The sequence below is a fragment of the Echeneis naucrates genome, chromosome 7 (genome assembly GCF_900963305.1).
Source record: "Echeneis naucrates chromosome 7, fEcheNa1.1, whole genome shotgun sequence".
Lineage (NCBI taxonomy): Eukaryota > Metazoa > Chordata > Actinopteri > Carangiformes > Echeneidae > Echeneis > Echeneis naucrates.
In genome coordinates this window covers 11,696,742-11,707,965 of record NC_042517.1, presented here as the reverse complement: position 1 = coordinate 11,707,965, position 11,224 = coordinate 11,696,742, and the positions used below count along the sequence as shown (strand labels likewise).

At 41.9% G+C, this 11,224-nt stretch overlaps 2 protein-coding genes across 2 annotated transcripts; one reads left to right on the top strand and one right to left on the bottom strand.

Moving 5' to 3' along the window:
* slc2a5 (solute carrier family 2 member 5) lies at positions 1-4,780 on the top strand. The gene is made up of 12 exons (XM_029506829.1): positions 1-45; positions 127-225; positions 332-492; positions 596-720; positions 805-957; positions 1,107-1,232; positions 1,354-1,541; positions 1,652-1,762; positions 1,882-1,983; positions 3,216-3,291; positions 3,502-3,629; positions 4,556-4,780. Exons 1-12 carry the CDS (start codon positions 1-3, stop codon positions 4,778-4,780), a joined length of 1,539 nt encoding a protein of 512 aa, XP_029362689.1.
* Positions 4,781-5,010: 230 nt separating this feature from the next.
* ca6 (carbonic anhydrase VI) lies at positions 5,011-10,395 on the bottom strand. The gene is made up of 11 exons (XM_029506535.1): positions 10,283-10,395; positions 9,738-9,927; positions 9,088-9,267; positions 8,606-8,754; positions 8,104-8,199; positions 7,122-7,188; positions 6,582-6,739; positions 6,332-6,458; positions 6,121-6,204; positions 6,006-6,038; positions 5,011-5,853 (listed from the first exon to the last, which is right to left on the bottom strand). The coding sequence occupies exons 2-11, from the start codon at positions 9,826-9,828 to the stop codon at positions 5,219-5,221; spliced, it is 1,620 nt and encodes a 539-aa protein (XP_029362395.1). The 5' UTR covers positions 9,829-9,927; positions 10,283-10,395; the 3' UTR covers positions 5,011-5,218.
* Positions 10,396-11,224: the final 829 nt, after the last annotated feature.

Sequence of the window (11,224 nt, the reverse complement as noted above, 5' to 3'; positions counted from 1 at the left end):
ATGGCAGTGGATGAGGAATGGAAAAAGCCTGTGGAAAGAAGAGGGGTGAGTTTACAATCCAGGTAATATTTCAGGTGATGTATTGTCTGCAGAGGTTTCACACAGTGCACTGATGTTCCCTTACAGAGAATGACTGCAGTCCTGGCACTGGCAACACTCATATCTGCGTTTGGTTCATCCTTCCAGTATGGATATAATGTTGCCGTGATCAACTCCCCATCACTGGTAACCTGGGCAAAGAATCAAAACCTGAAGTGTGACATACAGCTGAGCCAAGACTGAGTCCAGTCTTAGTGATGAGTTTCTATCAATATTATTCTGCTCCCTTCAGTTCATGCAGCAGTTCTATAACAGAACCTACGTGGAGCGTTATGGTCAGCCATTGGAGGAGAATTTCCTGACTCTGCTCTGGTCTCTGTCTGTGTCCATGTATCCGCTCGGAGGTTTCTTTGGCTCCCTGATGGTGGCTCCTCTGGTAAACAAACTAGGGAGGTAACATGGCAACTTTTGTCCCATCACAGCGATATATCACATTTACAAAGCATGGTGTAAAACTGCATTCATGTTTTTCTAAAATGTTCTCATCCTGTGGCAGGAAGGGAACCCTCCTTTTCAACAACCTTTTCTCCATTGTCCCTGCGGTGATGATGGGTGTCAGTGAGATCGTCAAGTCTTACGAGATCATCATTGTGGCTCGGTTTATAGTGGGCATCTGTGCAGGTTAGATATTCTTTTTAAACTATGAAACTCTTCAACACCAAAATGTCACCAGATTTCATTTACTCGCCTTTTCACAACCGGTAGGTCTATCCTCCAATGTAGTACCCATGTATCTGGGTGAACTCGCTCCCAAAAACTTGAGGGGAGCCCTTGGCATCGTACCCCAGCTCTTCATCACCATCGGCATCCTCAGTGCACAAGTGCTGGGAATCAGAAACATACTGGGCAATAGCACAGGTACTGACTGCTGTAGTACTAAATGATCATCCTCGCCCTCTCAGTTAGCTGCAGAAGTAAATCCAACACAGCTGATTTATGAGACTCGACAGAGCTGTTTGGTTTGGTCTGTCGGTTTAAATGCATGTCTCGCTTCCCTCTGTACCAAGGTTGGCCCCTCATGCTAGGTTTGACTGGTATCCCGGCCCTGATAGAGCTACTGCTGCTGCCTTTCTTCCCAGAGAGCCCCAGGTACATGCTGATTCAGAGGGGAGATGAGAGGACAGCAAGGAAAGGTGATGTATAATGTGTGAAAAGTGCGTTTGAATGGTTAAGAGACATGATGCTAAGATGGTAAGTGAAATCTAGAGGCAGAAAATGCATGTTACACTATTCTGCATGTGTCATCTACCTTAGCGCTGCAGCGTCTGCGAGGCTGGGACAACGTGGATGCAGAGATTTTGGAAATGCATTTGGAGGACCGGTCGGAGAAGGCAGAGGGACACCTGTCTGTGCTCAGCCTGCTGTCCCAGCGCTCTCTCCGATGGCAGCTGGCCTCCATCATCATCATGAACATGGGCCAGCAGCTGTCTGGGGTGAATGCGGTGAGGAGTGCCCATCCAGTTGTCCTTTCTTGTCTCTTTGAAACTCAACACCAGATGAGTTGTTGAAACAGCATACGATAGCCACCATGCATTTCTGTCTCCCTTCTTAGATCTATTACTATGCAGACAGCATATATGCCACCGCAGGAGTTGAGCAGAATGACATCCAGTACGTCACAGTGGGAACAGGAGCAGTGAATGTCTTCATGACCATCGCTGCTGTAGGCACCCTGTTCATAACAACTCAGTAATAGCATTTGAGGAGGGGAGTTGAAGTCTGTTGTGTTTGATCGCATTCGCGGGAGACAACAGGTTTTAAACACAGAATTTGTTCCACCAGGTTTTCATCGTGGAGGCGTCAGGGCGACGGCTGCTCCTCCTCTGTGGTTTTGGGATCTGCTGTGGAGGCTGTGTGCTGCTCACTGTGGCTCTCAACCTCCAGGTACCGTAACAAATGTGCCTCCAACACGTTACTCTGCTGCTCTCTAGTGGCTCTGTACACAGAAGAAAATATATTCAGAGCCCTGAGGTTAGGTGACTTGTTGTGGGGTCTTGAGTCACAGAAGATTTGCAAAACAGATTTGTCGCTGGTTTGTCTATTTTTTGTAAATAGAACATTGATCTGTACAATGGTATTATAGCAAGAATGCAGTTTGCGTGTCAAAGTAAGTCAAATATACATTAAATTACAAGTGTTGGGCCTAGAGCTTTTTTAATTCATGATCCCACAATTTTAATGAGCCAACAAAATATTAATAACCTTCAATAAAGTCACAGTGTTGGATATAATGTTTGAGTCTGCAGCCCACATTCACCCAGGTGATGTTCTGCCAGCAGCAGTATAAAAGCATCCTTAAAGAACTTTTGTGAGTAGAAAACCCAGAGACACCAAAAAATAAATAAAAAGAAAGTGATATAAGACCACAACTCCCCATGGAACTGGCCATGGGGAGACCACAGGGCTCAAATTCGGGTTGACATCCAACGCCTTAAAGCATCCATAATGTTTCAGAGGGTTGGAATGACTTCGTCTCCACCGGCTCTGTCCGTGCCATTTGTGCCAGATCCAGAGAAGAAACTATGACATCATATAAATGTTCAAGCTTGACTCAACACATATGGAGGAAAACACCTTTAAATGTTACTGTTGATTGCTTCTTGTAATGTGAGTGTGTAATAGTTTGATAAAACATGCAATAGCTTGGATTAAACACTGACTCACAGGAAGAACGATTAAAGCAAAGCCAAAGGAAAAGTAAACATTTGTTAAAGACCGAGGCAGACATCAGCAACATGCTGACAAGACCAAGCAGTCCAAAGCAGACGCTAACCCAGGCAGGACAAACAGGGATAATATTATGACATCAGTGGTAAAAAACCAAGACATCAGACAACGTGTCTCCATTGTTACATTACAATTATATAATGGTACATATTATACACTTAAAAATTACTCACCACTGAAATATAAGAGACTGACCATTAGATAGAACCACAAAACTGGTGCTGCTCTCCCAGACCCCCATCGTTTTAAACAACAAAAAAAACACAAGTTAACAAAACAGCAGAGAGCAGGGACTTTAACTATCTATTCAAACGTTGAACGTAAACAAGGCAGAAAAATGTCAATACATCTGGATAATGATAACAGCAGCTGCTTGATTGTGTTGACAGGAGACAGTGACGTGGATGCCATACATCAGCATCAGCTGTGTCATCATCTACGTCATAGGACATGCCATAGGACCCAGTGAGTCGGACCCCACCAGTGGTCATTGACGCACCCACACTGATTACAGCAGGGTCCTCCATTAGCTGAAGTGTTGTTTGGATGTGACCAGATGTATGAGACATGATGTAAATCAGTTATTTTGGACATCAGCATCCTCCGCCCAGACGAGTGGTAGTGTGTCTCCAGTGTTTTGGTTGTGGTTTAGTTGACCTAATCTGTGCTCCGCAGGTCCCATTCCTTACGTAGTGACCACTGAGATGTTCAGGCAGTCGGCCAGGCCAGCTGCTTTCATGGTCGCAGGATCAGTCCACTGGTTTTCCAACTTCACCGTTGGCCTTGTCTTCCCCTTCCTTGAGGTCAGTTACACAATTTCACAAGAATTGAAATTTACGTGAATCATCTCAAGCGTAATTACAGATGTGTAAGAAGTCAATTCCCTAAATTAGTCAATATCCTTTTTGCACTATTATCATTGGCAAAGTGTTGGGAATAACTATAGGTTTGTATATAAACTTTTCATTTTACCTAACAAAAGAAACTTTGTTTTCCATAACAAGCTAAATATCCTTAATAGCGTTTAAACATATTTTGTAAGAGACTTTTTCCCCATGTTATCATATTACAATTGCATATTGTAGTCTCACTGTTCTCAAAAACACATTTTACTTCCTTTAACTTCACCTGGAAGTCTGCTGAGTCTTGTCTGTGCAGAGGAGAGTCTACAGTCGCACTGATTCTTTCAGGGTAATGATCATGGCCGTTTATTGGGAGCAGTTTGTCACTGCGTCTGTTCCAGTTTGCTTTGTGTGGTTGTCTCAAGAGATACACAAAAACATGACTCTTGTGTCTTATTTACTTCCTTTCATGAATACATCTTCAGACCAAAGAGCAAACAAGGAGGAAATGTGTCTGAGAAAAGGAAACCAAAACAGAGCATTCCAATAAAAGTGGCCTGTAAATCTCATGTCACCTCATTTCACTTCACCACTGCTGTTCGAGCAGACCCTGAATAGCGCAAATAATAGAAACTCTGGGTCGTGCAGAACAATATAGCACCACAAATTGAAACCTCCAAAATGCTCATGAAGCTGAATCGTGATTCTTTTAAACCATTAAACAGTACGAAACTGAACATAACAATGTTCATGAAGGTTTTACTGCTTTTTGTGCCAGACTGCATTAGTTTTGAATGCTCCTAATAAACTGCTATGTAATTGCATTTACAATATGTTCCACCTGAATATAAACACTGATCGTGTTTCCTTTCCTCCCTCTCCCACAGAGAGGCCTTGGCCCTTACAGCTTTATCATTTTTTCCTTCATCTGTCTGCTCACACTGGTCTACATCTGGCTGGTGGTCCCAGAGACCAAGAATAAGACCTTCCTGGAGGTCTGCCAGATGTTCGCCAAGAGGAACAAAGTAGTGATTAAACTGGGAGATGGGGATCTGTCCATGAAAGAGAGCGACAAAGGCCCAGAGGATATTATCAGGGTCGCGGCCTTCTGAAGAAAAATCATAGCATTCAGAGGAGAGGAAGTCCTCACTCTGTGGGGGGCTTGTAATGCACTGGAAATGTTTCATTTAACATTTCTGCTTTTTTTTTTATTATTTTTATTTCACAAAGAACATTTACACAGTTTCCTTTCTGTGCATGCTGGAGAAAGAAAGGCTGACCTCTGGGCAGGAATACTACTGAAGTGTAAATTTTAGTGTGAGCCATTAAACAAATCAACAAGTCACTTGTAAGTCTTTATTCATGGTATCAATACAATACACAGAGGAGGTTATGAAATAATGCTTGAATTAAATGTTGACTCACAGGTGTCTAAAAGACATTTATATTTAATGACATATGCAGCAATCTGGTGACACTCCCACCATCTGCAGTGATATTTTAGTTTACTGCAATATTTGAAAGCTCATACAAAACGAAGCAGCTGCGGCTCAAGAGCATCTGTACTCACTATCCAGCTGTACCCCCCCATACAGACTAAGTCTAGTGGTTCCCCAGCTGAACACATTTCCCACTGTTGTGGTGTTCCTCTCACATGACATCTGGTCCCGGATATCTGCTGTGGTCAGCACATAGTCCCACATGTTGACATCGGTCATCTTACCCACAAAGGCATCAGCATTAGAGATCCCCAGTAATCCATCCTGGTCTTTGCCCAGGATGAAGACACCACCAGGGCTTACTGTGTAACCACGTTTAAGGTAGCGCTGCTCCCCCACCATGCCGTTGATCCACAGCTCCACACCACCAGTGTGGGACGACCAGGTGATGCAGTAGTTGGCCCAGTCGTGGGACTGGAAGTTGTGCGGCAGGTTTACAAACTCATTGCCAATCCAGAAACCCACCTCTCTCGTATCTCTGTCTTCACCAATTGAAATCATCAGCTCATTGTCGTTGCCATTGCTGGAGTAGGAGATGACAGTGTGGACGCTGTCAACCCGAGGCTTGACATGCATGCAAACAGTGAAGGAGTTGAGCTCCATGGGATGGCTGACCTGAACCAAAGCATAACTTCCAGAATCTTTTTCTGGGAAGTTCAGCACCAGAGGAAACAGACCACTAGGCTCTGAGGGAAACAGAAATTGTGTAATCAGGCTAGAAACCAAGAATTAACCATCTTCACAGAGCCACATTTAAACAAAACGGTTTCATCTCAAATTAAGTTAAAAGATAAAAAAAAAATAAATAAATAAAAAAATTAATAAAAAAAGCACTCACCATACTTAGAAGGTCTCGAGTTTCTGTATATACCTAGAGACAATACAGGAGAAATATTGATTTTCCAAGACACATTTAGTCATCTAGCTGTTTTGATGGCTAAAAGGTGAGTTACCTGAATGTATGTGCTTTCCAAGAGATGTTATCAGACCCTCGATCCTCAAGAGCCTAGATTCAATTTCATCTTGTCGACAAAATGCTGAAAATCAAAGGTGAATAATTATGTACCGGCGTTTGGTCATGCCCAACAGAAAAACAGGGAATAAAGAGCAACAAAAAAAGATATTTTCATTTTGTGTAATCTCACTGATGAACATGTTACATACTTCCTTTGCCAAGGCGTGGGAGGAAGGATGACTCCACAATACGGTCGTTGAGTGGCTGAGCTATGCGGTAGTCATTCCACAGGGTCTTATTGTCAATGTCCATCAGAGTACTTTCCAGTTTCCTGATCTAAACAGATGGCAGAGAAAAAAAGCAAACGTATGAAATAGCAAGACGTCTTTCAAAGTGAGACTTTCTGGTTTCAAACATGACGAAGTAGTATGTCATGATCCTTCATAAACTCTGCCACACCTGGTTATGTGAAAGCGTGATGGGGGTATCGAACACAGTCCAGAGGATGCTCTCATAGCAGGGTGGAGTGGTGAGGGAGCCCTGGTATCTGAAGAAATGGTTCAGGTTCTCAGGGAGCATGGAGCGCACATCGATATTCGATATATTCATGGACTGACCTGTCAGGGTCAAATTGTTGGGGTCACAATATGCTTCTTAACTCAAGGTCAGTTAAAGGAGACGTGTCAAATGTGTGACTAGTGTCACATGGAGACGTTGGCTTGTGTGTCCTCATGCGTACATACGTGGAGGCTGACCCGCTATTGCACAAGTGCCAACAGACAAAACAAATGCAGCGCAGATGAAGACTGCTACCAAGTAAACACAGATGTAAACAATTTAGGTTTTGAACTGTTCAAAAAGTGGCTTGAGGTCTGTTTGTCTGTTTCCACCTTGAGGATACACAGTAAATTTTGGTGAGCAACACTGAATATAAACTTTTGATTGCTTACAAAAGAAGTCCTTAAGAAAAAGAAACCTCTGTGGTTTAGTATAACTTGCCCGCATATTTAATTCTGTCCAGGTTGGAGATGAAATCGCTGTAGTAGGTGTTCTCAAAATGCCCATCCTGTAAATGAACCAGAACCACGTCAAACTTAAGAGTTCATGAAAATAGAAACATTTAACTTGAATCATTGTCTCTTCTTTTAGCTTTAACGGACAGATTCTGCTGCATTATAACTTCACATTATTTTGGCTTAACCGTCATTTGAATATGTAATGACCACATGTTCTATTTGACAAAGTACTTTTAACCTTTGAGAACATGGCAGCATCTCTACAACAAAGACAGACAGAGCAGGTTAGATGATCCGAAGAGATTTCAAAAAAGAAGTACGCACATTCTCATTGATGTTATGTTTCTGACGGTTTTAGTGTTAGCTAAAATGGATAAAAAAAAAATCAATAAAAAGGAAAAATCAAACAGCAATGACTACTAGAATACAACATGAGTAACAGATTCTCAGTAAACGCACAACAGGTTACCACATGTACAAAGCAGCAGGAGGAAGTTAATGCCACTCTGCTACTTAAGTTTTCTGTGCTGTTAGACTTTGTACAATGTTTCTCCAATGTCAGATAACAGGCATCAGCTTTAATCTTATCTCATTAACAGAAGAAGCATAAAGACCGGATAAGGTAACACATCATTTTTCTTTAATATCATTAAATGAGTTTGAGCACTGACTGATAGCTGCAGCTAAACTCCCACAGCAGCACAGAGTGGGGATCCAGAGCATTCCTCTGGAAACAAGTGCCCATTCAAGATGCCAATAGAGCCTTTTCCCTGGCTGACCTCTGATGACCCAAACACAGGATCACATACTTCAAAGGGCATTAGATGCTACTACTACTAAAATACTTTTAAGAACGGGCAGTCACATCTCTGAAAGTGTTGGCCGTCTGGTTCTGAATGTTGAAGTCAGACAAAGAAGAAAATAAAGGAGGGGGGGGCAAACATGGTGGCTTGCGGCTTACGTACATCATAGAAAAAGGCGAGTACTGCCAACCCGTCTGGTTTATCTCTGGCTTCAGTAAAGCTCTTGTACTTGTCAGAATTGTAATGAACAACATGGAGCTGGAAGACAATGCAGAACAGATTAGATACCAAACTATACCTGATAACCCGACATTCAAACACAAAGGAAAAAATAGTAACTAACTTTAAATTAAGTTCCTGTGAAATTAAGGTTCAGAAGACTATTTAACAAGTGAAAATATATATAAAAGGTCTAATAATAAAACACTATAAATTCATTACTTATTACTTAACTTATTGCTCAACACTGTTATAATTCTGTGCAAATTTGATTTTCACACTGTGACTCACGTTCCAGTCAACCTTCATACACACTAAACAAACTTGGTTTGCTTCATTTCAGGCTTTAATGTAAGGAGGGTGTTCGTATTGTGCATTGAAGGCTTGTCCTGTGCGGCTGATCTATAGCCTATATTAGTTCATCATCGTGTTTTCTGAAGCCAACCTCTGCCATGTAACGGATGCCGTCTATGGTGTGTTCTGCCCCGCTGGCCTCCAGGTCCCAGCCTCCCCAGTGCAGGTGCATCTGGACGGCTGTGTATGTTCCTGGGAGGCCTTTGGTGATCTTCATAGAAGGAGGCAGGTCGATTTGAACTGGTGGAAACACATGATGTCGATTTGTTTTGTTTTTGTGCATGCGTTTTACCAAAGGCAACACAAATCACAAATTCTTTACATTACTATTGTAGTATTTCAGATTTTTATGTCCATGTCCTCAGGGCAGTCATTGGTTTTAATGACAATGGATTTGCATTTTTTTTTTTTTTAAGGCTGGGTGAGAGTTGCACTGACTTTCTCCAACAACAAACTTAAGTTGGGCAGAAAAAAAAAATGAAATTCTCCAACTAAATGTAATTTTCTTCATGGTGCATTGACAAAGTAAATAATGAGATTGTGATATGCTGTGACTTCTCTGGCTTGTCTTACCTGAGTGGCCGTTGTTGGACATGAGGAAGTTCCCTCTCTGGGCATCGTACCCGCTCAGCTCCAGCTGTAATATGTCTGGGTTGTGTCTCACGTTGCGCCGCTGGATATCAATAGGAGACTGCTTTTTCCCGCCACAGGCAGGGTACTTGGTTGGCCAGTGCATCTGATCCAAAGCTCCCTCTATTCCAAGAAAACACAGATCCCGAAAAACCATTGGCACAGTAAAAATCACCCAGTTTGGAAAAAAAAGTGTCTGAGCGAAAAATGACATTATGTTGGCTGTCGCTCCTGTTTGCGATGCGATAAGACACGTTCACCTGAATATTTCTGCAGCTGATGTGCGTTTTCTCGTAATATTCACCCAGAATAATGTCATACAGCAGCAGTAAACGCCTCATAAAGTGTCCTCTGCCCGCCCGAGTGTGACAGCGTCACCTCCTTAGTTTGTCGGCAAGAAAAGCCGCTGACTAAATGTCGGATTATAATTATAACTACTAGAAATAACAGCTCATTTTGAAGAGGTGCATTTTCTGCTTACACGCCAAAACAAAAACGCATTGGGGACGTTGTTACGCAGGTTTTACGCATTCATTCAACCCAGTTTGGTCACTTTATCATTAGTTTGGTGAGAGGGAAAAAAGCAAACCTACCTGTGTATGTCCAGTGGATCCCATCATGAGGAATCCCAGCTCTGACGACACAGACCAAAACAGCGGAGACCAACGCAGCGAGGAGCTCCATGGCTGAGCTGCAGGACTCTGGCACCTCAGCCAGGCTTCAGTCCTGGATTTAAAGTGAAGGGAGGCGCTCCAACCTCTGCTGTGAACGCCCACAGCACTTCTAAAAGGTTTCATTTTTTAAAAATAAAAGTAAATAATAATAGTTAAAAAAAAGAATTAAATAAAATTAAATAAAAATCACATTAAAAAAAAAAAAAAAAAATCACACTCTTGATTATCCAACAATTTAAGAAATAGACCTTGACATTAAAATGTATCTTAGTTTGAACAAATAAATCTGTTTACATGTTGTTCTGTTGTCATGCCAGCCAGGACTGCAGGTATCATGTCTGGTAAATACCTAGAGGGAAATTATATTCCCTTGTGGGAAAAAGGCTGTCACTTCTAGACAACTATGACTATATTCAGATTTAATATTGTGTTTGTGTAGAGACAAGACATAAACAACTTGTTACCTTGCTGAATCCTCTGCGTGCAGCCTCTTTGGCAATCAAAGTATTTCAGCTTGGGTTGACTAACTCTTGATGGAGAAAGTTTATTTCCCATTAAAACGTTGCACTAAGTTGGTAAAGCTGAGTTATTCTGAGAAAATGCACACAGCTGCTGATAAAACAGTTGGCAATGGAGCCAGTTGTAACCAATAGGATTATATGAGGAGTATCACCTGTTGATGCACACCAGTTATAACATGTCCAACACTTTGTCTTCAAGTGCCAGCGCTGTCAATCTCAGAGGTGTGTGAGCACACAATTGGCAGGTTGGCCTTGGAGGAGAACATGTCCTCACAGAGACAGAGAAAGTGAAAACAAAGATGAGTTCAACATTTTGGTAATATGCATATTTGCTTTTTCTTGCTGAGAGTTAGTGAGAAGACAAATATTCTCAAATCTGGTCTCTATATATAGATAGATCGATCTATCTATATATCTCTATATCTCTATAATCTATCGCTATCTCTCTCTCTCTCTCTCATTGTTCTTTCCTTTCTGTACTGGAGTTTGAAGCCTTTCTGCAATCTGCACTTAATCAATACCAGTTGGTTTTTGTTTGTGCCAAAATACAAATTCTTTTAAAAAGTGAAATAAACCAGAGGCAGAAAACATGATGAGATTATGATGATGATGGTGGTGGTGAGCGTTTTCTACATACACAAAGTATGAGACCATTAGGGGGCTGATGTTCGAGTGCCATACGCGATTAACTTGCTGTAACTGTTGCAGAAATGATCCTAAGATGTTAGCAAATCACCAGGTTCATCTTTACCCTGAGGTCAATCATAGTTTTTAAAGTCTTAGGAACTTTAACAATGTAATTCTCCCAGCCAAGCCCAGTAATTTAAAAGTCACATACAGTGAGGCTGACATATATGACTCAGCCACGGAGTGTATGTACAGTGT

What these genes read in the sequence shown, in the direction of transcription:
- slc2a5 (XM_029506829.1), top strand. Translation starts at nt 1, where the DNA reads ATGGCAGTGGATGAGGAATGGAAAAAGCCTGTGGAAAGAAGAGGG. An exon ending in TGATCAACTCCCCATCACTG is followed by an intron (nt 226 to 331) that starts GTAACCTGGGCA and finishes TGCTCCCTTCAG; the next exon opens with TTCATGCAGCAGTTCTATAA. An exon ending in TCTTCATGACCATCGCTGCT is followed by an intron (nt 1,763 to 1,881) that starts GTAGGCACCCTG and finishes TTGTTCCACCAG; the next exon opens with GTTTTCATCGTGGAGGCGTC.
- ca6 (XM_029506535.1), bottom strand. Translation starts at nt 9,828, where the DNA reads ATGGAGCTCCTCGCTGCGTTGGTCTCCGCTGTTTTGGTCTGTGTCGTC. An exon ending in GGACAGAATTAAATATGCGG is followed by an intron (nt 6,740 to 7,121) that starts GCAAGTTATACT and finishes TGACCCTGACAG; the next exon opens with GTCAGTCCATGAATATATCG. An exon ending in TGGAAAGCACATACATTCAG is followed by an intron (nt 6,039 to 6,120) that starts GTAACTCACCTT and finishes TATTGTCTCTAG; the next exon opens with GTATATACAGAAACTCGAGA.